Source organism: Mesoplodon bidens, assembly GCF_964165515.1.
Source record: "Mesoplodon bidens genome assembly, chromosome: 3".
NCBI lineage: Eukaryota > Metazoa > Chordata > Mammalia > Artiodactyla > Ziphiidae > Mesoplodon > Mesoplodon bidens.
Genome location: NC_138178.1, coordinates 167,604,432 through 167,632,308, shown reverse-complemented (window position 1 = coordinate 167,632,308; position 27,877 = coordinate 167,604,432). Strand labels below are relative to the sequence as shown.

At 39.4% G+C, this 27,877-nt stretch overlaps 1 protein-coding gene across 2 annotated transcripts in view; it reads left to right on the top strand.

The window, feature by feature from the left end:
- The window catches only part of BTBD7 (BTB domain containing 7), an 81,126-nt gene extending 54,142 nt beyond the window's left edge, over positions 1–26,984 (top strand). For both annotated transcript variants that reach the window (XM_081229125.1, XM_081229126.1), the window contains exons 4-11: positions 5,434–5,642; positions 7,590–7,665; positions 10,716–10,876; positions 13,942–14,085; positions 15,891–16,080; positions 16,499–16,677; positions 19,097–19,531; positions 21,665–26,984. In XM_081229125.1, the coding sequence (XP_081085251.1) occupies positions 5,434–5,642; positions 7,590–7,665; positions 10,716–10,876; positions 13,942–14,085; positions 15,891–16,080; positions 16,499–16,677; positions 19,097–19,531; positions 21,665–22,480 (2,210 nt within the window). In that variant the 3' untranslated portion in view covers positions 22,481–26,984. The remainder of the gene's footprint in view (positions 1–5,433; positions 5,643–7,589; positions 7,666–10,715; positions 10,877–13,941; positions 14,086–15,890; positions 16,081–16,498; positions 16,678–19,096; positions 19,532–21,664) is intronic.
- The last annotated feature ends 893 nt before the right edge of the window (positions 26,985–27,877 follow it).

Below are 27,877 nucleotides of genomic sequence, written 5' to 3'. Positions count from 1 at the left end.
AAAATGGGGTTATCACACAAGCAAAAGGAATTGTACATTGCAAGAAGACAGACTTCATACTGTCTGCCAACCTCACAACAGCCTCGTTGAAAATCTGCTACCTGAGCAAAATACATGGGCATCTTTGAGCCATTACATGGCTAGGCTACAGATGAGTTTTTCTGTTACAAGGAAATTGTTAAAAGCTTTGATTCATCCAAAAAGGTGTATGGTTTATTAGTCATTGCTGTGTAACAACCACCAGAGAATCTCAGTGGCATTTAATAAAAAACATGTATTTCTCACAAGTTTCCGGGTCAGTTGAAATCCCAAATTTAAATTTGCAGCACTGGAGTCACTCTGATTGCCACCATGGTTGAGTAGGGCCGGTGGCTCTGTTCCCACTGCTGCTCATTTTCCTCCTGGGACCAACAAACTAGCCACAGTATGTTCTTCCCATGGCAGTGGCAGAAGGTGAGAGGGCAAGTCTAGTTCCCAAAAGTACTTTTGAAGCCTTTTGTCACATCACATTCACTAACATTTAATTGGCCAAAGCAGATCTCATGGCCAATTCCAAAGTCTTGGGGCAGGAGAATACACTCTGCCCATGGAGGTGGCGGGGTAGGGGGATCAGAAGGCTGGTAGTGAATATGTCTAAACAGTAATCTAGCACATGTGGATAATAGTCTAATAAGCTTTAAAGTTCTAGTTTAAAAAGATAAAGTAGTCATTCTGTGTCATTTAGTTGTCTTTAAAGAAATATATGTACTGTTTCGTCTGTAGTTAGGAAATGGAGTCAGTAAGCTCTATAGGGAAAAAAGAGAGAACGTGCCCTCTCATGTTTGTTTTTAATTAATTATTTACCAGGTGTCAGGTAGATAGATAGAATCAGAGATAAGATGGGGCCACTACTGGGACTTCCCTGGTGGCGCAGTGGTTAAGAATCCGCCTGCCAATGCAGGGGACACAGGTTTGAGCCCTGGTCCTGGAAGATCCCACATGCCACGGAGCAACTAAGCCCGTGCACCACAACTACTGAGCCTATGCTCTAGAGCCCCTGAGGCACAACTGCTGAGCCTGCATGCCACAATTACCAAAGGCCGCACACCTAGAGCCCGTGCTCTGCAGCAAGAGAAGCCACCACAATGAGAAACCCACGCACCTCAACAAAGAGTAGCCCCCTCTCACCGCAACTAGAGAAAGCCCGTGCACAGCGATGAAGACCCAACGCAGCCAAAAATAAATACATAAATAAATAAAATTATTAAAAAAAAAAGATGGGGCCACTACCCCAAAGGAGCGCTCAGTCTGATAGAGGATTCAGACAAATATATCAGAAAGATAAACTAGTATGAGAGTTTAATGCTATTACAGAGAGAAACACCATGGAAACTTTTAGGTAAGAGGAACACCTGACTTTTGACTTAGGCTTTGGGGAGCAGGTTCAAGATAGGCTTTTGAAAGAGGCAATATCTAAGCTGAGTCTAAAAGATGTGGAGGAGTTACGAGGGAAAATTAAGAGCATTTCAGAAAAATGGAGCAACATATGTAAAGGCCTAGAGCTGAGAGAGTTCGGTGGAATTCTAGGAACTTGTAAGTAATGCAGTAGGACTAGAGTGCAGAATATGAGCCGAGTAGGGGCTGGAGAAGTTGGCAGAGGCTACATCATCCAAAAAACTGCAGTTTGGATTTTATCTTGAAGTCAAGCTACTGAATAATTTGTTACATATATAACAAAGTTGTGTGTGTGTGTGTATATGTGTGTGTATATATATGTGTGTGTATATATATATGGGGAGGGAAGTGCCAGAGGAGGGAGGAGGAAGGGCTAGATTTCCCAGAGGAAACAAAGTGACTTTTGGATTAAAGATGTCTGCAGAATATCCATGTGAACTCCGGGAAGTTAAGGAATGAGTCTGGGAAGTTTAAGAAGTGAGTCTGGATGTCAGGAGAGAGCTCTAGATTGGACCTTGAAAGACATAAGGATACAATGGGAGTTAAGGCCATGGGGACAGGTGACATTACCCAGAAAATTGTGCAGTAGAAAGAGCTTTGTAATTACAGCACTTGGCAAGTAGGTACTCCAGAATGTTTGAATGAAGGAAGAATATCATCAAGGATACGGTCTCATTTAAATCTCATATAATAACCCTGAGTTAGGAATATAATCCCAGTTTTACAGATGAAAACATTTCAGGCTCAGGGAGGGTAAGTGATTTGCCCAAAGTGACTTTTCTGCTCAATGGTCAAGCTGGGATTTCAAGTCAATTTGATTTCAAAGTCCATTTTTCCTGTCATGTCCAGCTTCTTTGTAAACCTCAGAAGTTTAAACATATGATGTTATCCTTAATTCCCTTTCTTCCCTCTGCCAACACCCTGGTTTTAGTAGGATTGTGACACATTCTTTTAAAAACCACATTTTCTCTAATTTGCCTGGCTTTGTCCCCAAACATGTCGACCAGATTGCCTTTCCTGTCGTGTTGACTCATACTGCTTGACTCCACTTCAGTGCCTGCTTTAAAACAGCAGACTGACAGAAGTCCTCCACTGGCTACTGGGCGAGGCCTGTCCTCCTCAGTTTGGCATTCAAGGCTTACAGTAAAATCTTGAGAACTGTTCAGAACTTTTCCATATTTCCCACTTCTCATCAGCACATATTCATGCCTTTGGTGGTGTTTACATGCAGATTTCATTTATAAGGATCTCATTTTAATGTTTAGATTAAATAAATTAATCTTTAATCTTTAGATGTAATTACTCTTATGCTTACTCTGTTATTTCTAAAAACGATTTTATCTTTGTGGCAGAAAAAGCTTGGATGTCATCCTCCCTTAGTTCCATACCCAGTGTAAGGGTTCTTGGTACTGTACTCCTAATGTGACAAGCTAGCCTCTGCACCTGCCTTTTTCTAGACAGATCCTTCTGTTGAGGGGAGGTAAGGAGAGCAGTTCTAATTGTTAGAAATTTCTTAATAATGAGTCAAAATCTCTCTTCTTTTACCATCCTGTGTTTCCCAGGACTTGCCCTTGCAACCACAGAGAATGGGTCATTTCTTTTCTGCCTCATGAGGTTCCATCAAACATTGAAAGATAGCTCTTATGTCTCTCCTCAGGTTTGTCTTACATAAATCAATAATAATCCTGTTTGTTCAGAGCTTTTCTTCAGTAACAGGTCTCAAACTCTCCACTGTACTTACACCCTCCTCTGAGAATTCTGGAGTTTTGTCATTGCCCGTCTAAACACAGGGCTCAGAACAGAACACAGCACCCCACAGGAGAGCAGTGCAACATGATTCCTTTGATTATGACTCTATGCTTGTATCTTAAACGCCTGAGATTGCTTTAGTTTTATAGCAGCCATGTCACATTTTGCATTTGTTCAGTTAATATGCCCAGATATTATCTTTAAATAAGCGGTTATAGTTAAGCTAGCTCGCCCCTGTCTTTTACTGTGCCGTTGCTTTTCTTTAATCTAAATATAGAACTTTCTGATTTTTTTAGTTAGATTTCATCTTCATTTCGATCCATCTTTTTAGCTAATTATGATCATTTTATCCAGTGTAGTTTTACCTGCGTTTCCCAGTTTTAGGGCATCTCAAGGCTTTGAAGCATACTTTCCACAACTTAATTCAAATTCTTTTTTTTTTACATCTTTATTGGAGTATAGTTGCTTTACAATGGTGTGTTAGTTTCTGCTTTATAACAAAGTGAATCAGTTATACATATACATATGTCCCCATATTCCCTCCCTCTTGCATCTCCCTCCCTCCCTCCCTCCCTATCCCACCCCTCTAGGTGGTCACAAAGCACCGAGCTGATCTCCCTGTGCTACGCGGCTGCTTCCCACTAGCTAGCTATTTTACGTTTGGTAGTGTATGTATGGCCCTGCCACTCTCTCACTTTGTCCCAGCTTACCTTTCCCCCTCCCCGTGTCCTCAAGTCCATTCTCTAGTAGATCTGTGTCTTTAATCCCGTCTTACCCCTAGGTTCTTCATGACTTTTTTTTTTTTTCTTAGATTCCATATATATGTGTCAGAAAGAGAAAGTCAAATTCTTGATTAACATCGGAAAGACGGAGACTCTCCACTCCATCCCGGGAGTTAATCGGTGCTACTCGCAGATGGTTCTGTTAGTCATCCCTCCACATCTTTTTGTCTTACCTTCAAAGATCTCATTTGTACATTCAACAAATTTTTATTTAACGCCTACCATGTGGTAGAAGGTGCTAGAGATACAGTGAAGACAGCGGTCCCCGTCTTCTGTAGCTAACAGTCTAGAGACATCATGAAGTGTTTTGTTAAATGCTTCGCAGCCATCAGGTTATACAGTTCTCTGTGATATTCTGCTCATCTGGTACCATATCCGAAAAGGGGAGGAAGCGTGACTTTTTACAAACTTGATATTGGCTCCTAATGATCTTATATCACCTGAAAATGGGAATTGTTATCTTTCTCTTTTCACTTTTCATAGGTTCACAAGAACTTTGAGCTTTGGAAGTCTCCAGAGTTCACTGCTGCCCTTTCTGTCTTTTACTCTATCTTTTAAACCTCTGAGCTCATTAGAGAGCAGCCTGTTTAGCCACATTTTTGTTGTTGTTGTTGTTGGTGGTGTTTAAACAACCCCCCTATTATTGGGGTTCTTTTTTTATTTTATAGTAAACTTAGTTGTGGAGAATTTCTATCCAACTTTAGCCATTTTCCTTTACAGTCTTTGTCACTGGAATTTTACTTATATTTTATCTTTGTATTTTGAAATTATCTTTCCTAAGGAAAATAGATGACTGTCCTCAGATTTTCTTCTTCTCTTCTTTGAGCTCTTAAGGTGCCATAGTCACTTTCTCCAGGATCCTGGTCCCTTTCACTTAAACCACATATTTCTTTTTAGTTCACCTGATGAACAAAAAACTGCAGTATTTTATCTGTATTCTGAGGGATTAAACTATCGACGATGCAAAGTGTTGGTTTTTTATTAGAATAATACAAAAAACAGACGTCCTCATAGCTCCTAGAAGATAGCCCCCCTGTCATACCCCCAAGGGTGGATTCTCTTAATCAGTCAGATGTCATCCAAGCCTTCCTCTTGCCAGTTCCCCAAACTGTACCATTTCTACCTATTCTTCTTTCTTTCCCCTTTGGTCCAGTGCCCTTCACTCTAATGTCTTATACAAATTGTTGAGTTGCACATAGATGTTTATTTTCTTAAACAATTATGAAGGTTCCTTGCCTTTTTCTATGGATCTGTCTTTATGGAGCAGCAGATTTCCTATAGATGTCATAATCTATTATAGTTACCAGTTGTTGCCCCATCCCACCAAGTCTTGGTGATTACCATGAGATTTTATTTATCTCCTTGTTCTTTTTTACCATTGATACTTTTAAGGTTGGTATCTAACACACTGATGTTCAATAAGTAATATTTATGATTAATCTCAAGAAGTATTTGCCTTCTCTTTTAGGCTGTGAGGATATCATTGCTGAAAGCATCTCATTAGATACCTTAATTGCCATCCTCAAGTGGAGCTCTCATCCATATGGCTCTAAATGGGTCCACCGACAAGCTTTACATTTCCTCTGTGAGGAATTTTCCCAGGTCATGACTTCGGATGTTTTTTATGAACTCAGCAAAGACCATCTGCTTACTGCTATCCAGTCTGACTACCTACAGGTAATCATTTATACACCTCTCAAATTCATTGTCATTCATAGGTGCACCAAGAAACCCATCTGTACTCTGTTACTCTCCCATCTAGGGAGATCAGCCCACCCAGGAATACCCTCTTCATATTTGTGCAGCCACAGCCTTCTAGCTCTCTGGCCCTTTGTGCACTCTGCCGCCATGATTCAGCATTGTGAACCGGCCCAGGTCCTAACCAACCGTGCCAAAGGGGTTGTGTCAGTAGGCAAAAGGCAAGGTCAGAAGCATATCCCAGTGGTGATGCTCTTGGCTTCTGTTAATAATAGATTCACTGTCACGGTTTCGTTTATTTGGTGAAGTATCAGAAGATACTTAGTTAGTTTAAGCAGCACAAAGTAAGAATAATATTCAATTTCTACCTACTCAAATGCTTATAAAAACTCAATGTGTGTGTCCTGCTGAAGTATAATAATGTTTTCAACTACTTATTTTTAGTCAGAAGTACTTTTAAGGAAATTTCTTGTGCCCTTGACTTATATGTCCTTTATAATTAGGTAATTTAAACTAACAATAGATTTAAAATATTGTAAAAAAAAAAATACTTTCAGGTAGAATATGTTCAAGCTTTTTTTTTTTTGCTTTTTTTCTTTTTGCATTGGCTGTATGAATTTTATGCTAGAAACTGTACAACAGTTTTAATGTTATGAAGTCATAAACTCATTGAGCCATTTCCTGTTTCTTTGTATTTGTACCAGAAAAATTATAAAATGCTTCCATCTCAGTCAGAAATGAAGATTTTAAAAATCCACTTAGCATCTGTGTTTTTCCTTCATATATTGCTTTGATTGCAGTACAAATGTTGTCATAATTAGTTTTGATTTATTTAGGATCTGTGTTCATTAACCTTATTTCACTGTCCTGATGCAGACATTATGGGAGTTAGGATTTGTCAGTTCTCTCAATTATTGTTTTTAGAAGCTTTGCATTTCTTCTTAGAAAGTAAAAACCTTGGACAGCAGCCTAGATTTTGCCCTCAGATTTTAAATAAAGTACAGAAGAGGGGCTTCCCTCGTGGCACAGTGCTTAAGAATCCGCCTGCCAATGCAGGGGACACGGGTTCAAGCCCTGGTCTGGGAAGATCCCACATGCCGCGGAACAACTGAGCCTATGCGCCACAGCTACTGAGCCTGCACTCTAGAGCCCGCGAGCCACAACTACTGAGCCTGTGCTCTAGAGCCCGCGAGCCACAACTACTGAACCCACGTGCCACAACTGTGGAGCCTGTGCGCCTAGAGCCCATGCTCCGCAACAAGAGAAGCCACTGCAATGAGAAGCCCGCGCACTGAAATGAAGAGTAACCCCCACTCGCCGCAACTAGAGAAAGCCCGCACACAGCAATGAAGGCCCAACACAGCCCAAAAAAAAAAAAAAAAAAAAAGTACAAAAGAATAGGGGCACATTGCCATTTCACAGACAGTGCTTGAAGGGTCCTTCACCAGTCAGTAGCATACTTTGTGGAGATTGTAGTGTCTTCTGCCAAAACAAGTTGCCATACTTGTCTTTTTCTGCTCCTGCAGGAGATAGTGGTCACACTGTATCCTTACACTTTTACTTTCATCTGTTTATCTCCATATTGTCCCCAAAAGAATTTAAGCCAGCTGTATCGAAACCATATAGTAAGATAAATTTAAAACAGGGCAAGAAAACAGGATAAACAAAAAATAAAGATGGAAATAAGAATAAAAATTTAATTAGAGCCAAGAGTGAGGTTATTGGACAAAACACATGTCACTCGGTCTTGTGTATTTGCTGCTGATACACCACAGGTTTAGCTCAGACAATGGAAACAGCCAGTGTAAAGAGTGAAGCGTGGCAAGTTGCACGTTGTATTTACTTTGTGACCTAGGAAGAGTCATCAATGAGATTAACCATCTATCTGACTGCACTAAAATAAATGTAAACCATTTTGTATTATAGGCAAGTGAACAAGATATCCTTAAATATCTGATTAAATGGGGTGAGCATCAGTTAATGAAGAGAATAGCAGACAGAGGTAAGCTCAGAAAACTAGCTTGCAACTGTAAGCTTGTCCTGAAAGTTACTGAAGTGCGGGCTGCACATCAGTCTTTTGACAGTTGCCACTGTTGCCTGGTGAAAACAGAAATTTTTACAATCAGTAGAATCCTTTAGTGGAAAGGGTATGCTTTGTTAGAAATAACTAGACCAGAAAATTTAATTTTGCAACTTTAAAGCGATACTCTTAATGTTATCTTTCTATGTGTTTAATAATATATGTTGACTGATTTATGAAAGTATTAGAGTGAAATTTTTCATTTAATTAAAGTGTTACAAAAGCATGTCGTTGATGAAAATGTTCTAGAATTAGATAGTGGTGATAGGTGCACAACATTCTAAATGTACTAAAAGTCCCACTAAGTTGTACACTTGAAGATGGTTAAAATGGTGAGTTTTATGTTATGTGAATTTTGCCTCAAGGGAAAAAAATATATATGACTACCCAAAGAGAGTATATTTGTTGATTATTTTAAATTTTTGTGGAAGGTAAAGGAGAAATGATCCTTTTGAATGTCCTCCAGCTGGGGATACTGCAGAAGAGATAGAAGCATCATATGTAGCTTATGATTTTAACTAAACTTTGGAAGCTTATGATTCTATAGCAGTCTTATATTTATATCTAGGGTTAGCCCACCCACCTGTGCTCCTTCTGTCATAGAATATTGTGTTCCTCTATGTAGTGAACCCAAATCAAAATATTAGAAAAAGTAAATGCAGGTTTCCCCTTCCTGTCATTTTCAACAGCTTTATATAAATATAATTTACATACCGTAAAGTTCACCTTTTTAAGTTGTTCACGTCAGTGTTTTTAGTACACTTACAGATTTGTTCTGCACACATTTTAAAATATATTTTAAAAAATCAAGCTAAACCTGCCTTCAAATCTTTTTATAGTGGCCCTTTAATATACTACAACCCAAGCACTAGGGAACAGAAGCAGTCTTCCTCTCTTATTTCTCCTAATTTATCTTTTGCTGAAAGCCTTTAGCAATTTCAGGTTTGAAATTTTTTAAATACAAAAACCACTACTATTAATTTGGGACATTTTTGAAATGCCATTATACAGTCTGTCCTTATTTGCAGATTCTATATTTTCAAATTCACCTACTTGCTAAAATTTATTTGTGATCCCCAAATCAGTACTCAAGACACTTATATGTTCATTTGCAGAGATGTGCAGAGTGACACAAAATTTGAGTCCTACGTTTCCAGCTTAAGGTAGAACAGAGTGACACTCTGCCATCTTATTTCAGCTCTCAAACCAGTGTCCTTTTCATAATCTTTTTAGTGCCGTGTTTTTCACATCTTTATGGGTTTTTCTGGTGATCCCACGGTCTAAAATGGCCTCCTAGTGTAGTGCTTAGTACTGTCTAGTGTTCCTAAGTCCAAGAGTGCTGTGATGTGCCTTATGGAGAAAATATATGTGTTGATAAGCATAGTTCAGGCATGAGTTACAGTGCTGTTGGCTGTGAGTTCATTGTTAATCAACAATATGTACTAATAAGGTGTCTTTAAACAGAAACACGCATAAAACAAGGTTATGTCTTGATTGGTTAACAAAACTATTGTGACCAGACGCTCACAGGGACCTAACCCTGTGTTTCCCTAAGGAGCAGTGTTTCAGTGTTCACTAACTGTGGTGGCTTTAGCGAACAAAACCACCCCAGATAATAAGAGTTGATTGTATATAATGCTACATAATCATCATAGGCTTGTTTGTTGATGTAAGGCTGGTAATGATGAAATGTCATATTTATTTTGAGCAGATAATGAACATCCTTGATAAAATTTCCCTTAAAAAACAGTGGTTTTCAGGCTGGGTTAGAATGGGAGGCTCTTTCACAGGGATGAGGAGGATGCTGCACCAACCAGGGTGCCCTTTGTTTCAGTCCCCTTCATACATAAGGTTTCTGCCCTTACGTGTTACATATTTGGGAATTTCTTGTAATATTTCATTTGAAACCAGGGCACCACTACTTTGAGAAAAAATTTCTTTTGAAAAGCAGTGTCTTTTATAAGTACTGAAGCCAAAGCATAGCAAGCCAAGAGAAAAAAAAACCCTTTTTCACACACGTGCAATAATTTTATTTTGAATGACTCCAAAAATATCTTACCCTCTCTAAAAACAATATCTCTTTATCTATCTATCACATGATTTAAGGGAAATACCAGTTTGCCTGTAGTGTTGGCAAAAAATCCAGCATTTATATTTGTGAATGATAAAGATCTCATTTTTTTAAGGAAGAAAAAAATACAGCCCCCTGGTTTAAAGATATGATTAAAAATTCCCCAAATATGAAATTTTCCTTCCCACCTCAATATCAAAAGCATATATATTATATATACACTTCAGATTTTCCCCTTTCACTAATACTCAATGAAGAAAACATTTTATTCTCTGCTCTGGACAGTGGTATTACCCGTCAGATGTCAAAAGGTTCACTTTTATGCATTAACATTCCCATATTATGGAAACTTAGGAGGCTCATAAAATTCTTAAAGTCAAATAGCGTGTACATTAGGTTTTGCTGCTTTAAGATACCAGGTGATATAATTTTAGAATCTCATTAAATTGCTGTTAAACATACATAGTAGCCTAATGAGCATATTGATAACCTACAGTGATCAGAAATAACATTTGGCCTGCATTGCCCTTATTGTACTTTTTAAAAAACTGGTCGCAAAAGTGAGAAACCTTAAGAAAAAGCCCTTGGTCAAACTAGATTTTAATAGATTGTTGTTTTTTCTCCTTTGAGTTGGTATATGGAAAAGAATTCTGTATTCTTTAATGCAGAACAATCATAAAGAATGTTATTGTACTGTTGACACCATGCTTTTTTCTTTGTCTCAGAGTATCTCTATTATGAAAGCTTCTTAAGACATAGAAATAATTTATTTATAATGCTTTTTAAAGCAGATATACTTAATATAAAGAGTGTTACTGAAAGTGTACTAGAGAAGAAAGAAAGCCTTTCTCTGAAAATTTGGATTTGGTTGGAGACTTCTCATTTTCTGTCTCTGTCATAGAGCCAAACCTACTGAGTGGCACTGCTCATAGTGTGAACAAGAGAGGTGTAAAAAGACGAGACCTGGACATCGAAGAGCTTAGAGAGATCCTTTCTTCTCTCTTACCTTTTGTGAGAATTGAACATATTTTACCTATAAACAGTGAAGTCCTAAGTGATGCAGTAAGTGTCTTTTTTCATTTATCCCTTTCATGAAAAGAAAGTGTCTTTTTTTTTTAATCATTATAAATAATTTCTACTAATGGAGTATCATGAAACTAAATTCCATGAGGACAGAGACAGATGTCTGTTTTGTACTCTATCGTGTCCCCAGTGTCTGGCACGTGGCACAAATAAATGTTTGGTGGGTGAGAGTTGAGTGGATATATCAGTCTTACTTTTGCAAGAGGATAGTTTCTAGTTGGAGTTGATCCAGCCATTTATCAGTGTAGATCAAGTAGTCCTTATTAAAAAAGGAAAGGGTAGAAATTACCTTTGGAGACTCTTTAAGAATAGCAGTAGGGGCTTCCCTGGTGGCGCAGTGGTTGAGAGTCCGCCTGCCGATGCAGGGGACACGGGTTCGTGTCCCGGTCCGGGAAGATCCCACATGCTGTGGAGTGGCTGGGCCCGTGAGCCATGGCCGCTGAGCCTGCGCGTCCGGAGCCTGTGCTCCGCAATGGGAGAGGCCACAACAGTGAGAGGCCCGCGTACCGCAAAAAAAAAAAAAAAAAAAAAGAATAGCAGTAAATCAGAGAGCAAGAGAGAAGGAGATTAGTTCATTGTAAAAGGGATGAATGAATCTTATAACTGTATTTCAGGTAAAAATTAATGGAGCTGACTGATAATGTTACTTTCATAATTTTTAAGTGAATTTCTTAGACTGTAAGAATTGCTGTAATTAATGGATGGAAAAAATAAATATTCTTCACATATTGGTTTATAACTTTAATATGATGTTGTAAATATTATAATAGTTTATTATTCAACTGCACAGAAACATTATAAAAGTCATCTGGAAAAAAACTGCTAAGAATTTTTTTAAGTTCTCTAAAAAGAACATAATTAAGGACGGATAACTCTTCCATAATGTAAAGTATATTTTAAAATTCTGTTAATCTGTGGTGCTAGCATAAAAGAGAAGACAAAATAGCCCAGAAAAAGATCCTAATTAATATAAGAATTAAACATATAATAAGCGAGCTATCACAAATCACTGCAGTATTATACTAACCCATCAGTGGGAGAGGGAAGAAATGTGCTTGAAGTTAAACCCTCATTTCACTTGCACACAAAATTAATCCCTGTTAGATTGAAGAATTAAATATTAAGTTGAAATGTGGAAAAACTAAAAGAAAATAATTAAATATTTATGGACTCTGATTAGAAAAATGTTCAGTCTCACTAGTCATCACACACACACCAAAGAAAGCAAAATAAAACAGTAAGTTATAATTTTTTTGCCCATTAGGTCACTGATTTTTGAAATAATATTACTGTTCCATAGGGGAAATATAGCTGGTACATTGGTAGCATCATCATTAAATTTTGGGAAATAGCCTAAATATCTAATAACAGGAAAGATAAATTATAGCATGACTCCTTGACAGAATATTTTGCTGCCTGCCCTGACCAATGTTTGTAAAGACTAATATAGCAACATAATAATGGAATATAATTTTAGAAAGAAGGATAAAAAAATGTGGGGTTTTTTAAACTTTTTTTTAACATCTTTATTGGAGTATAATTGCTTTACAATGGTGTGTTAGTTTCTGCTTTATAACAAAGTGAATCAGCTACACATATACATGTATCCCCATATCTCCTTCCCTCTTGCGTCTCCCTCCCACCCTCCCTACCCCACCCCTCTAGGTGGTCACAGAGCACCGAGCTGATCTCCCTGTGCTATGCGGCTGCTTCCCACTAGCTATCTATTTTACGTTTGGTAGTGTATATATGTCCATGCCACTCTCTCACTTCGTCCCAGCTTACCCTTCCCCCTTCCCGTGTCCTCAAGTCCATTCTCTAATAGGTCTGTGTCTTTATTCCCGTCCTGCCCCTAGGTTCTTCATGACCATTTTTTTTTTAGATTCCATATATATGTGTTAGCATACGAAAAATGTGTATTTTTATGTATTCTAAAATTTAGTTAGGTAAAAATTCATTTGAAAAAGACTGGAAGGGAATATATCAACATTATTACAGTTGTAACAGATTAGAGTCGTGGGTTTTTTTTCCTATTTTCAAAATATGTCTATTGCTATATTTTATTAATTCAACATGAGTTTAATGCAGCAATTAGATGTTTATTATATTTAACAAGAATAATATTAAAGAAACAGTGTTTGGTTTTGTTTAAAACCTGGGGCTCAAACCAAATTGATCCCTGAATTCGGTTTAGAAAAAAATTTTAGAACTTTTGTTTAATAGACTTAGAAAATATATATCTCTGCTCTTAATCCCCTGCCTAACACATAGCAAGTCGCCAGTAAAAGTTCGCTAATAATGGCTGTGGACCATAACACTCTTTCAGTGTATGCTAAGCACTGTGCCAGGCACTGCTTATCTTCCTTACCTTCATTTACTCTTCACAGTCACCTCATGGGCTATAAGGACTTGATTTATAGTCTCCTAGCGTAGATGTGGGAACAACAGGGCCACCACATTTAGTTAGTTGTGCAGTGTCCCATCTCCAGGGCTATCTAGGGGCCCTTAAGGTGAGGCCCAGGTAAAAGGAGATGTCCATGGTCACGTGGCTGTTAAATGGAGAGTTAGGGTTTGAGCCAAGTTCTCCTTCCCTTAGAGGCCCTGCCCCTAATCACCATGCAGACTGTCCATCTTTGTACTGTAGATACAGGCCCAGGAATGTGCTTGTTTTGTCTTGAGGAGGGTAAGGTGGGGAGGAATCAGTTCCCAGATGAGTAAGGAAAAAAACAAATTGGTTCTCATTAAGAGTTCTGAAAGTTAGTCTGACTCAGTATATTTTTAATTAGTATAGCTCTTGTTTTTAAAACATCATTCCTCTATGTAGAGAAAAATGGAAAATTGTAGTACCTTTTTATGGCTTGCTGAATCCTTTAAATATTATTGAACATTTGAAGTATTTTTAAATTTCACATATATTCCTAAATTTGTATTTAAATGCTAAAGTTCAAACATTTTGATTTATGGGTGTAATTATTTTTATCTTTGTAATATTGTGGTGCTCCACAAATCTCTGTTTCTGTAAAAAAAAAATTTTTTTTTTCAAGATGAAAAGAGGCTTGATTAGTACTCCTCCATCAGATATGCTTCCTACAACAGAAGGTGGAAAGTCAAATGCCTGGTTACGGCAAAAAAATGCTGGAATATATGTTCGTCCTCGACTGTTCTCTCCCTATGTAGAAGAAGCAAAGGTAATAAAAACCATTTTAAGATGTTAGACTACTTTGTTACAAACTATAAACACAAAGATATTTATTGTGATATTACTTAACTATTTGGAAATAGCCTAAATGTCCAATAATAGGGAAAGTGAAAGTAAATTCTAGTTTGACTACTCACCAGAGTAGTTTTCCAAATGTTGAGTTATCAAGCATGTTTTTATTTTTATAACTTAGGTCATATTAAATTGCATTTTACATTGTTCTCATCTCAGTTTTTCTTGCAAACTGTTAGCTTGGAAAAAATTTTTCATTTTAATGAAATGGTCGTCAGTATTTTGTGATCTTCAGAGTGGGAAAAATGAAAGAAGATTGCATACATATTTTCTTCCTTTTGTAAACTAAAGAAATGCCATGACTTCTTGTAACATATTTTTGTAGTGGCTGCTGGAAATTGTGTTTAGTTTTGGAATAAGTATACAAACTAAGACAAAATTTTAGGCCTATTAAGTAAAAAGTTGGCATTATGTATAATAACATAAAGAACTCACCACGTAAATATGGTAATGGAAAATGAAATACTGCAACCTTTATTAGAAATGTTCAGCCGTAAGATCTTTGGGGTGACCTTTTGAGGAACTGGCAGTCTTTGAAAGTCAGAAATCACCAGTAAGCTTAATGAAATGAATTAACAGGCAAAACAATGTGTTTGGGTATAGAAACATAGTTATCTTAAAATTTTTCTCATTTTATTGTTGGAGTCCCTAGTTTAAGATATGTCTATGAAAGGATTTGTGAGAGGTTTATTTTATTGAATAGGATGATAATCTATCCCTTATTGAATAGTTGACACTTTTTTTTCCCAGTTTACCAATTTTATTTTTAACTGATTTGTATTGGAGTATAGTTGATTTACAATGCTGTGGTAGTTCCTGCTGTACAGCAAAGTGAATCAGTTATACGTATGTCCACTCTTTTTATTTATTTATTTATTATTTTTATTTTTTGGCTGCACCACACGGCACACAGGATCTTAGTTCCCCGACCAGGAATCGAACCTGTACCCCCTGCATTGGAAGCACAAAGTCTTAACCACTGGACTGCTAGAGAAGTCCCTATCCACTCTTGTTTAGGTTCTTTTCCCATATGTCACTGCAGAGTATTGAATAGAGTTCCCGGTACTATACAGTAGGTTCTTATTAGTTGTCTATTTTATATATAGTAGTGTGTATATGCTCTCAAAGAGCAGAAGGGAGGGTAGATCTAGTTTATTACGGGCCTTTTATCACCAGACTCAACCTTCCAAGAGGCCTCAGCTGCTTGAGTGACTCTAATCCTCGAACTTACTTCAGAAAGACCAGACCCAACCATTCTGCTTTTTTCCTCTGTTTTACAACTATTTAAAGTGTCAACTACTCGGAGCCTGTGCACCTAGAGCCCGTGCTCCACAACAAGAGAAGCCCCTGCAGTGAGAAGCCCGTGCACCACAACAAAGAGTAGCCCCCGCTCGCCGCAACTAGAGAAAGCCCGTGCATAGCAACGAAGACCCAATGTAGAAAAAAATAAATAAAAGTAAATTTTTTCAAAAAAGCAGATTTTTCAGCAAATGATTCTTTCTTTTCAAAGATGCTCCAAAAAGATCCTTTAAAAATTAAAGAGGTGGGAAAAAATTGAAGAGATTAGGGTACTTTTTCCTTTCACCACTGATTTTAAGCTTCATGCACTGGAAACAATCAATTAATTCCCTTTTTATACGATGATGGCAGTAATCTTTCTCTAAATGTGATTTAGCAGGGGGGTAAGGTTGACTAATTCTGTTAATACTGAATTGCTTTCAGTCAGTGCTAGATGAGATGATGGTGGAACAAACAGATCTTGTGCGTTTGAGAATGGTTAGAATGTCCAATGTGCCAGACACACTTTACATGGTCAGTAACGCCGTGCCACAATGCTGTCACGTGATCAGCCACCAGCAGAGCAGCAGTAACCAGTCAAGCCCTCCTTCGGTTGTAGCAAATGAAATCCCAGGTAAGGCAAGTAACCTTGTTTCAGGCATTATATTTAAATGAATAATCTGATCATATTTTGGATAGTCAGGACTCAAAAAATTATTTGAATAAAAGAGTGAATATATTTAAAAGACTTTTGGAATATCCTGAGATTCAGAAGAGAATATATGCAAGTAAAATTTTATCTGGGCTGTGAACTAATAATGCACTTCAGGGGCTGTTTGGTATTACCAAGAGCCTTTTGGATACAGTGAAATTTTAAAACCTTAAAAAAGAGTTAGAAGTATATAAATTACTATCTTTCCAGAAAATTAAAATACTATCAAAAATTTGTGAGAAGATTCTGATGCAAAACACATGCTTTCTTTCTTGCATTCAACAGGTGGTCTTTTGTGTAGCTCAGGTATTGTGCCTACAAACTGTTTCTCTTCTTCCAGTTCCTCGTCTCCTCATCATGAAAGACATGGTCAGACGTCTGCAGGAGCTACGACACACTGAGCAGGTGCAGAGAGCCTACGCGCTTAACTGTGGGGAAGGCGCCACAGTGAGCTATGAAATTCAGATTCGAGTATTGAGAGAGTTCGGGCTTGCAGATGCTGCTGCAGAGCTCTTGCAGGTGGGAAACGGCACTAAACCATTTAAAATAGGGAGCCTTGTGTTAGATTGTCTGTTATTATTAATAATGAAAATAGGGCTTCCTTGGTGGCGCAGTGGTTGAGAGTCCGCCTGCGGATGCAGGGGACGCGGGTTCGTGCCCTGGTCCGGGAAGATCCCATGTGCCGCGGAGCGGCTGGGCCCGTGAGCCATGGCCGCTGGGCCTGTGCATCCGGAGCCTGTGCTCCGCAACGGGAGAGGCCACAACAGTGAGAGGCCTGTGTACTGCAAAAAAAAAAAAAAAAAGAAAATATTATGGTATTCTTTTGGATTTTGTGATGTTGTTATATGTCATATTTCAAAATTTGCAATTTGTGATTTCTAATTCTAAATAAATATTCAATTTTTTATACTTGAAAAAAATTAAAATATAGGGAACCTTGACTGTCACTCAGGCAGTATTTTAGATATCCCAAGGAGCCCTCCCAAGGAGCCCTCGTAGCATGTCTTTTTCTTTGTACATGCTCTTTGACTGTCCCTGGTGTCTTGGATTACCTGAAAGCCCCCAGTGAGAGGCAGTGTGGCAGAGTGGACAGGGCACAGGCTCTGGAGTGAGAACTGGCTTTATATCCTGGCTCTGCTGCTTACCAGTTAGTTAACTTGGAGCAAGTTACATAACCACTCTGCGCATCAGTTTCCTTACCTGTAAAATGAATTGTTGTGAAGATAAGAGCTGCTGTATGTAAAGCAACTGTGCCTCTTGTATATATTAAGCACATAAATGCTAACTGCTAAAAGTTCATGGTGTGTACGCCCAACAGAAGTGGAAGAGAAAATAGAAAATTCTGACCTTCCGCTGCTTTCTGTCCCTAGTTTGGTCACTAGATATCAGGTTTTAGCCTACTACATACTTAACAGACCTTCCATGTGCCCTTCTTTTTCCCTCTCTCCTCCCCTTTATTATAAGAATTTTTTTTTTTGCATGATGGTTCAAACCCTATAAGCATGAGAATCAAGGAATGAGTGCTTTTTTTTTTTTAACTAGCACGAAGAAACCCATTTCTAGTAATTATTTGGTACAAAAAACAGTAGCATTTTTGTATAAAATGTGTAAAGTAGTCTTCACAGCAACTAAAGTAGAGCCTAAAATAAAATTTACTTTCATCTGGTCAAGTGATTGAATTGTTTTCTTGCCACTGACTGCAAACCACTTTAGCCTGAGTTTTCAAAGGGGAACATGGTATGGTGGCCTTAGGCAAGGAGCAGGCCATTTTTAGGTTCTTGATTTTCAATTTTTACTGTGGTTTCCATCTCTAAAACAGGCTTGTTTTCTGTTCATTTCTATTCTCTTTGCCATTCTAAATTGTATCTTAATTTGATCTCTTAAATTGTGTAAGTTTTACAATTTAAGAATTTCCATATAGTGTTTATCAAAATATTAATCAAACTTATTTCTACATAATAGGTAAGGAATCGTATTTTGTAGTTTTTATTTCAGACCGAAAGTGTACAGATATTTTGTCAGAAAGTTCTAGAATCCTCACTTATATGCCTTTTCCTCCTTTTTAAAAATTTTTTTAATCTCTTTTATTTTTTTAACATCTTTATTGGAGTATAATTGCTTTACAATGGTGTGTTAGTTCCTCCTTTTGTTTTTATTTATTTATTTATTTATTTATTGCGGTACATGGGCCTCTCACTGCTGTGGCCTCTCCCGTTGCGGAGCACAGGCTCCGGACTCACAGGCTCAGTGGCCATGGCTCACGGGCCCAGCCGCTCCGCGGCATGTGAGATCCTCCCGGACTGGGGCACAAACCCGTGTCCCCTGCATCGGCAGGCGGACTCTCAACCACTGCGCCACCAGGGAAGCCCCCTCCGTTTTTGTTTTTTTTTTTTTTTTTTTTTCGGTATGTGGGCCTCTCACTGTCGTGGCCTCTCCCGTTGCGGAGCACACGCTCCGGACGTGCAGGCTCAACTGCCATGGCTCACGGGCCCAGCCGCTCCGCGGCATGTGGGATCTTCCCGGACCGGGGCATGAACCCGTGTCCCCTGCATCGGCAGGCGGACTCCCAACCACTGCGCCACCAGGGAAGCCCCCTCCTTTTGTTTTTAATGTTAATTTTATTTTCTTAGCAAAGACATATTTGCATTAGGTTTTATTTCCTATTTTTGATTATCACATAATCTTGCAAGAGATTACTGACCTGCTTTCTGGAGTATTCAGTTAAGCTGCTCTCCTTGATAGCTGCTGCACTCTACCCTTTTATACTGTTTTTGAGGTAATTTTTCCTTGGGCTTCTGGCCTAGAAAAGTCTGTTGTGCCTTTTACTGTTGCTGAATGTGGTTTTCCTAGGTACTCGCTTAACTTTGTCAGCCTGTAAATTTCTGTCTAGGAAATCTGCTAACAAATATCCTACGTTTTTCCCCCCATTCTTTCTTAGAATCCTCACAAGTTCTTTCCTGATGAACGTTTTGGAGATGAAAGTCCACTCTTGACAATGAGGCAGTCTGGGAGATGTCGAGTTAGCAGTACCCCCGCTGCAGAAACCGTGTTTACAGATCCAGACTCTTTTGTGGCCTTCCATCCACCCTTGCCACCTCCACCGCCGCCGTACCACCCCCCAGCCACCCCAGTCCATCACCACCTCAAAGCGGGCTGGAGACAAAGACCTCCCAGCCAACACCCTTCACGTTCGTTCTCTTATCCCTGTAATCATTCGCTGTTTCACTCCAGAGCAGCTCCTAAAGCAGTGCCCCCTCCAGTCTGTTTGCCAGGTGTTCAAGCAGCAGGACCTGACTGTGCCGGCACCACAGGGCTGGGGAGACAGACGGTAGCCGCTGCCGCCTCAGCAGCAGTAGCATCTGAGAGACAAGTGGTAAGTTTGTACCTCAATAACTTACCTAAAATTACAAGCTTCTGGAATGTTAGAAGCAATTTCCTTGGCCCCAGGAGCCCTACTGGGACTCAGCGGTGTCCAGAAGTGTTACTGACAAGCTGAACGCTTAGACTTAAGGGAGTATAGAAAAGGGAGAGAAAAAGAGAGTGTAGGGGGATGAAAAAGGACGGAGAAGAGAGATGAGGTGTTTGCGGCGGGAGTAGGCCAGGGCCTTCCCTTATGTTCGCGTGCAGGTATCCAGAAGGGTGGGGTTACTGGACAATGCAGATGACGTTACCGGTTTCGTAGTGTGCTGTTCAAGCACGTGTCTAGAGTCTGGCCCTGACCTCTATTCTGTAGAGTCTACTATTCTGCCAAAGGCTTTGGTGGGGCAGGAAGGGGAAGCTACTTGTAGCTGAGTATACCATCGGAAACAATGTGGCAGAAGACTCCTCATTTCCTCATTCATAAAACGGGCAGAAAATTAACCCGCATGCATGTCTCTGCCTCTAGCAAGCTATTCCATCAGAGCACTCATTTCGCTGGCGCTAGTAGGTAGTAAATGAAGCAAGAATTCTTTGCTTGATCTTGCACTGCGTTAGAGGTTGAATTTCTGTTTTATATAATACATGTGGGAAAAAAACAGTGGTGATTTTTAAGTCTGCCTGCTTAGTCACATACTGTTAATAGCGTTCAATATAGAGAAGAACAAAGGATACATATATTAGTTAAGGGAATCTTCATGGGAAGATGGCCTTTGGGAAGCTGTGGACTAGTGTACGCCTTGGGTCAAATTATGGTCCTTCCTCACCTTATACCCTTCTATCTGCTTTCCCTGCTGTCCCCCCAAACCCCTCCAAAAAGAAGAAACAGCAAAGGTTGATAGTGTTGAATAAACCAAATTCCCATCTTATTGGCCTGGCCCTCAGTTCTACAGTTACAAAAGTTCTACTACTGTATATTTATTTATTTATTTATTATAAATTTATTTATTTATTCTTGGCTGTGTTGGGTCTTCGTTGCTGCACGTGGGCTTTTCTCTAGTGGCAGCAAGCAGGGGCTACTTTTCATTGCGGTGCACAGGCTTCTCATCGCAGTGGCTTCTCTTGTTGCGGAGCACAGGCTCTAGGTGCGTGGGCTTCAGTAGTTGTGGCTCGCGGGTTCTAGAGCGCAGGCTCAGTAGTTGTGGTGTGCGGGCTTAGTTGCTCCGCAGCATGTGGGATCTTCCTGGAACAGGGATCAAACCCATGTCCCCTGTATTGTCAGGCAGATTCTTAGCCACTGCGCCACCAGGGAAGTCCTACTTTATATTTTAAATAAAACTCCCATCAAAGGTGTTTTATCTGTATGTTCATTACAGTCCTGTTTATAATAATGAAAAATTGGAAACAACCTTAAGGTCCAACAGTGGAAGAATGGTTAAGAAGTCATGCCTCGTCAATACAGTGGAGAATAGTATGCAGTAATTTAAATAGTATTAGTGGCAGTGTTATGTATGCACTAAATTTTATGAAAATATGTGTGCAAAATATAAAAGGTGAGAGAACTGCTTCAAAATGCTAATAACAGTGGTTATCTCAAGGGTTTTTGTCGGGTTGTTGCCTTATAGTCTTCTATATTTTTATCATTTTAAAAATAAGCAGGGGGGGCTTCCCTGGTGGCGCAGTGGTTGAGAGTCCGCCTGCCGATGCAGGGGACACGGGTTCGTGCCCCGGTCTGGGAAGATCCCACATGCCGCAGAGCGGCTAGGCCCGTGAGCCATGGCCGCTGAGCCTGTGCGTCCGGAGCCTGCGCTCCGCAAGGGGAGAGGCCACAACAGTGAGAGGCCCGCATAACGCAAAAAAAAAAAAAAAAAAAAAAAAAATAAGCAGGGGAATTCCCTGACAGTCCATGGAGTCCAGCTTAGGACTCCATGCTTCCACTGCCGGGGGCCTGGGTTCGATCCCTGGTCAGGGAACTAAGATCCCACAAGCTGCATGGCACAGCCAAAAAAAAAAAAAAAAAAAATCCAAAATAAAAGAGCATGTTTCATTTTTCTAATGAGGAAACAAAAATCAGTGAACATCATTTGAAAAAGAGGGAGTCTCGGGCCTTTTTCTTTTAACCCTCCCCCTGTTTTGTTTCTGTTTGCAGTGTACACAACCTGTGCTAAATGATCTAATGCCAGATATCGCCATGGGAGTGTCCACACTGTCACTCAAGGACAGGAGGCTTCCCGAACTTGCTGTAGACACAGAATTAAGCCAGTCAGTTTCTGAAGTAGGACCAGGGCCTCCCCAGCATCTATCGTGTATTCCACAGAGGCATACACACACATCTCGAAAGAAACACACACTAGAGCAAAAAACAGACACTCGAGAAAATCAGCAGGAATATCCAGATTTCTATGACTTCTCGAATGCTGCTTGTAGACCGTCTACTCCGGCTCCTGGCAGACGCACCCCTTCCCCTTCGCAAGGTGGATATTTTGGTCCCGATTTGTATAGCCACAATAAGGCATCACCAAGTGGCTTAAAGTCAGCCTACCTACCTGGCCAGACCTCTCCTAAAAAGCAGGAAGAAGCTAGGAGAGAATATCCACTTTCCCCTGATGGGCATCTGCACAGACAAAAGAATGAGCCGGTACACCTCGATGTTGTTGAGCAGCCTCCCCAGAGGTCGGACTTTCCTTTGGCAGCCCCAGAAAATGCCGGCAACGGTCCAGCCCACAGCAGGGGGCGAACAGCAGTGGAAACTGACTTGACTTTTGGGCTGACTCCTAACAGACCTTCACATTCTGCATGTAGCTCTGAAGTTCCAGAAGAGAGATCTGGTAGAAGACTGGCAGACAGCGAGTCCTTGGGCCATGGAGCTCAGCGAAATACAGATTTGGAAAGGGAAGATTCAATCAGCAGAGGAAGGAGGTCACCAAGCAAGCCAGACTTCCTCTACAAAAAGTCTGCCCTTTGAGAGCAACCTCCAAGTCGTCTGTGCCTGAGATGTGAAACATCCCATTTTATGATGTAACCCAACAACTTAGAGTATTGATGCCAGCTGATAACTCAGTTTCACATTATTTTATTCTAGTTTTTGTATATACATGTTTATTAGACATGGCATGCTAAGAGGGTTATTTTGAATGCTGCATCTGTCTATTTTGTGTTTGAACAATTGTGTGGGGAAGCATTTTTAAGAGCAAGCAAGCTGGCACTTTTTTTTTTCTCTTTACAAATGATGGAATTTTTTTGCACTTGTACTTTTATCTGTATTGTTTTTATATCAGTATGTTAAACTTTATTGCCACATTTAAAGGACTGTATTTTCATACTTTTTTGCATTTTACCTTTCATCTAGCAATTTCCACGTGCATTGGATTGCACACTAAGATGTATTTTCTTATGAAATAGTTCTGTGTTTATTTTTTAATTATAGAAATTCCAAAGAACAGCACATCAAAATGCTCCTCTCTTTTCAGTAATTGTTTTAGTTCAGAAAGCTTCCTGCTCAGTCTTCATAAATCTAATGTCGTACTTTTTAAATAAGTCTTGGGAGCTGGTCTTCATTCCTCCAGCAGGAATCCAGTCAGGATCCTGAAGTTTCCTGGTTCCGTAAAGAACAAGAAGGAGAAAAGCCTTTTGTGTCCAGACTCAAGCTATTGCTTTATTCACAGTGCAGATGCTGTTAGAATCACTGCAGATTCTGGTAGTGTGGACTAGAGTTTCACTAGATGAGGTTCTAAAGTCATCGGCTTTCCTGGAATCCTAAAGAAGTGGAATTAGCGAAGTAATTTAAGCCTGCCCTACGGGGTTGCTGGTTCTGAGCTGCGACTCTCCAGATGAGTCCGGGGAGTGACTGCTTGCTGCCTTCAGTTGTCTTGCTCTCTGTGGGAAAAAAAAACAACAACAAAAGGGCTTCAGCCTTACGGATGTCATTTGGTGTTTGTAAGCATATATTTTCTTTTAAGTGTTTTTCAAAGTGTGTCTGAATTTTGGTGTCCTTTAAAGAAGTTGTTGTATAATGCATAATGCTTTGTCACCAAAAAAGAAAAAGAAACCTTTTTTTTTTTTTCTTCGGTGAAACACTACATGTCCTACTTGAACTCCACTGGGGACGCTGGTTTGGGATTTTACTGAACCACTGAGCACATGGGATCTTTTAAGATCCTCTCCCTTAGAAGGGCAATGTGTGAGCTAAGGACTGTTTTTTTCTTACTCTCCAATGTAAATACATTAGTATTTGAGTTTTTAAATCACTTCAACATTATTTGAGCATTCACTTTCTATTTTTACACATACACACACAGCCGTAGCACTTAGAAGAAAAGAGACTTTCTGAACACTCCCTCCCGTGAAGGATGTTTGGAAGCCTCTTCTCTGTGTATGTATATATATATAAAACTCTGAATCACTCACACTCACTCTAAAACTATGCAGGGCTAGGGAGCCTTCACAAGCTACCATATAAATGAATGACATGCACTTTTAAGTAAATAGGTTTCTATTGGGTGTCAAGAACTCTGATTTCTCCCGAAACTGTAGTTTCTCTTACAATCTTTTCCTACTTTTACCCTGTGGATATACACTCAGGAATAATCTGACATTTTTAAAAATCCTAACAGTAGGTAGTCTTAAAAGATGGGGAACACATAAGTTTGTCTGTCTACACCGGCAAACCGCTGCCACTCGCTCTGCTGCCTGGCTAGTTAGCTGCTGCCCGTGCATCCCGCGATGTCGGCCAAGCTGCACACCGAGCCCCAGATCTCCCAGAGTCAACACCAGGCTACGGTGAGGTCGGCTACACATCGTCGCCTTTGAGGCTCCTTTTTTTAAAGATGAAAAACGTTAGGACTTTGTTCTCGTTTTTAGGAGGTTTTTGACTTTGTAATAGATGACGGTGTCTTTTGAAGCCAATCTCAGTCTGTCTCTCCTCAGAAACACAAAGTGTTAATTCCATCATATTCCTTAATGTGTATTTATATACATGTGTTGACATGAATTATTTTGATACAGTTTTAAATTTCTATTCTGAATTCAGACTGTGCTGTGCTGGTACTGCAAATAAGAGTGAGTAGACATAGTTGGTGGGGGAAATCTTTCTCATCTCCAACCTGTTTTTTTTTTTAATGTTAGACAAGAGCTATTGGTGCCACACATGCATTTTTCTGAAAATTTATTAAATATTCTTTCACATCCCTAAAACATAATTATAAAAGAAGTGGCCACTGTTCATAGTTTTATTTAATTTATGAAGTTTGCTTTTAATAATTTAGTAGCATACCTGGCTAAACTCTATGTATAGAGAGAAACGTGCTGTGGATGGTGGACTGCTGTGACTTCCAGAAGGTAAACAGATGTGGGTTTTGTGTTAGGGTAGGTGTTAGTGGACTTTTAATGTATCTTGTGAAGTATGGTCAGTAGGGTAGGTTGAGTAGCTATGTCCTCTGGCCTTTGAACCCATCTATTCAGTTTTCTTTAATGCTTACTAAGCATTAAAATCTTTCAGTGCTGTACGAAGATAAATGTGAAGTCTGAGTAAGATTGCTCTCAGAAATAAACATGTATAATATAAAATTTAGGCCACGGGACCTAGCATTTTACTCGGTGTAGAAATTTCATGAGAACCAAATCTCAACATACCAGATCTCCTCTCGAGGCCATGGACAATCAGGCCATTAGACAATCGCTACCTTTGGTGTCCGCCGTGCTGAGGTTAGCGAATACCAGTTAGATCCTGGAGCGGAAGGAGAAGATCTACATTTCTTCAAGATGCTGTTGGTCTGTTGCTTATATTTCTGTTTTAGTTTTGTGATTTTGATGAGTAATTTCAGTTCAGAGTCACCTGTGACTCCTAAGGGAAAAAGATAGCAGCATGAAAGGCAAAAATTATTCCTGAAAAAATCGTTGTTTGAATTTACCATGTACTATACATACTCTTTCTCACACGCCCCTGTAGCTTTTTCTAGGCATGTCCCTAGACCTAATCTCTCCTGACATTTTGGTAACCAGGTAGATTTTAAATGAGTTCTTTTTATTTGAGTTTTTTTTTCTTTGGTTGAACTCTATGAAACTTAATTCTTGTTTATGCTTCCTTAAAAAGCTGTTCTTTATTGCGTTTTCTTTGGATTTGTTGTTCAAGCTGTAGTAGCAGTGGACCATACTTGTCCCTTTGGATTTAGGTGATGATGAAGGGGAAACAGCATATGCAGCATCAGCAGCAGGGTGCAAAGATGACCCCCATGTGTTGGCAGCAGCGGGACGCAAAGATGATCCCCGCGTGTTGGTCTCTAGAGGTGAAAGATGAACAATTCTCAGTAACTACTCATCAAAATATGTATTTTCATGTTTAAATCCGCCTTCTAGGGGAAAATGTGTTCCCTGAAACACTTGTAAGATACTGGTTTTGCAATTCTAAGGCATTTATGTTTTTATCTTAGGACTGAACTCAAAGGGAAATGTTTGACTTTTTCTTTTTTTAATTATTTGGTTGACCTTCAACTTACTGTTGAAAGTTACTATTAAAGCAGCAGTGATGGGTGCTATTCCCCGTTCTGCAGTGGTTTACTTTGTCTACTAAGGAGTTTACTTTAAAACCTCATTACAGATAACCTTACTAAAAGAATTACCGTCACACACTAAAGGGTATTGTATTATTTTCCATTAACACTGTTGTACGAACAGTGTTTTATGAAATGTTGTCTTTTTGTCCTGTCGATTGCAATAGGTGTTATGTAATTGTGGTATTGGCAAGATTTTTGATTTTTCTTTTCCTGTAGAAAAGCCTCAGACCATGAGTCAATCTTCCATATTCTGAATATTATAATGCTGTGGCCGTTTCTATAGAAAGATTACTTGCAAGTGTGTGTCTCGAAAATAACTTCTTGTGTCTGTGTGTTTACGTGGGTTCTGTCTAAGAGCTGAAATGAGCTCTGGAAGCTTCATCGTGTACCTGCACGTGACTGTGTATCTGGGTTCCATGGGCACATGGGACGGAATCCTGCTCTTAGGTGGGGTGGCTGAACGATAAAGATTCCTGAACTCCACTTGCTGTTTATGTACCACATCTGTGCATCAGAGAGGTGGTATCTTCTACAACACTGCATTTCTTGTGGTTGTGCTGTTACTGGTATAAAGTCAAGTGCCTTCAATGCTAAAGGCTCAGAAATTTTTCTTAAACTGATTTCATGTCCTATGCAAGTGTTTTCTACAACCTGCATAACCAGTACTTTGTAAAACTTGTTTACGCTTCAAATGTACATAGTGTTTTTTAAAGAAATATATAGTATTTTTATTTAGGTACCTCCAAACTTGAATTCGTCTGTGTGAAGCATTGTAAAATGATACATTTCTCTTTTGAGTATCATTGCAGTTGTACAAAGGTTTCCACTGGTTCTATTTTTCTACTGTTACTGACAAGCATGTAACACTGACTTTATCCTACATATAGTTGGCGTTTCAAATAAATGGCTTGGATAGAACCCGCTGAGTTGGATACAGTCTGTTTTAGCAGGTAGCACACAGCCCTCAGTTATGGAAGCGATGTTGTCCCCACCACAGGGTAGAAGTGGGAGGTTTTCTAGGTGGACTTCTCCTCTGTCTCTATGCTTTCAGTTATTCAGAGGCTTTTTAAAAGTATTATGGATTTCTTGGAAATACCATGTTTCATTTGATTCAAGTTCAAAATTTTCTGTGATTTCATTGGGGCATTTCTGAGAGATTTCATTTTACAATTTGAGCAAAAAAGTAACTTGCACAGGGGTCTCCAGAGGAAGTTCAGCATTCCAAACACAGGGACCCAGCAACTGGAATGAATCCGTCACTGGAAGGGCTGTGGTCAGTCGGTGAGAGACCCAAATGCACCCCAAGATTCACAGGCCTCCAAGTGTCAGACACCTGGCTTAGATTCAAACTCAGGAGCATTAATATTTTTCAATTTGAAAGGGAAATGGAGTCATGATCTAGAGTCTAGTTTTCCAAAAAAAAACATGCAAAATAGAAAGTTTTCCAATTTCCGTTTTTTAAAATCACTATTTAAAATTTTTCCTTTAATCATTTCACTAATAAGTTCCATCCTAGCATTTCACCTTTGTGCCTCACTGTGGCAGTTCTCTTTTTATATTTTGTAACCATCTTAGGTTTAACTGTGGAATATCAAGATAAAATAAAACCTAAGGTTTCTGGAGGTGAGCTTCCTCAAAATCTAAAACAGGAAATTGAGTAAGTCAACTTTCACTTCTGTTGTGGATTCCCCTGGAAGAGTGAGTTCAGGACAGCTTCCCTAGCTACTAGAGGCCTTACCTCTGCTCAGTGCATTAAGGAATATTTCTTGAGTCCACTCTTCCCAGAGTTTGGGAATGTGGAGCAGCAGATA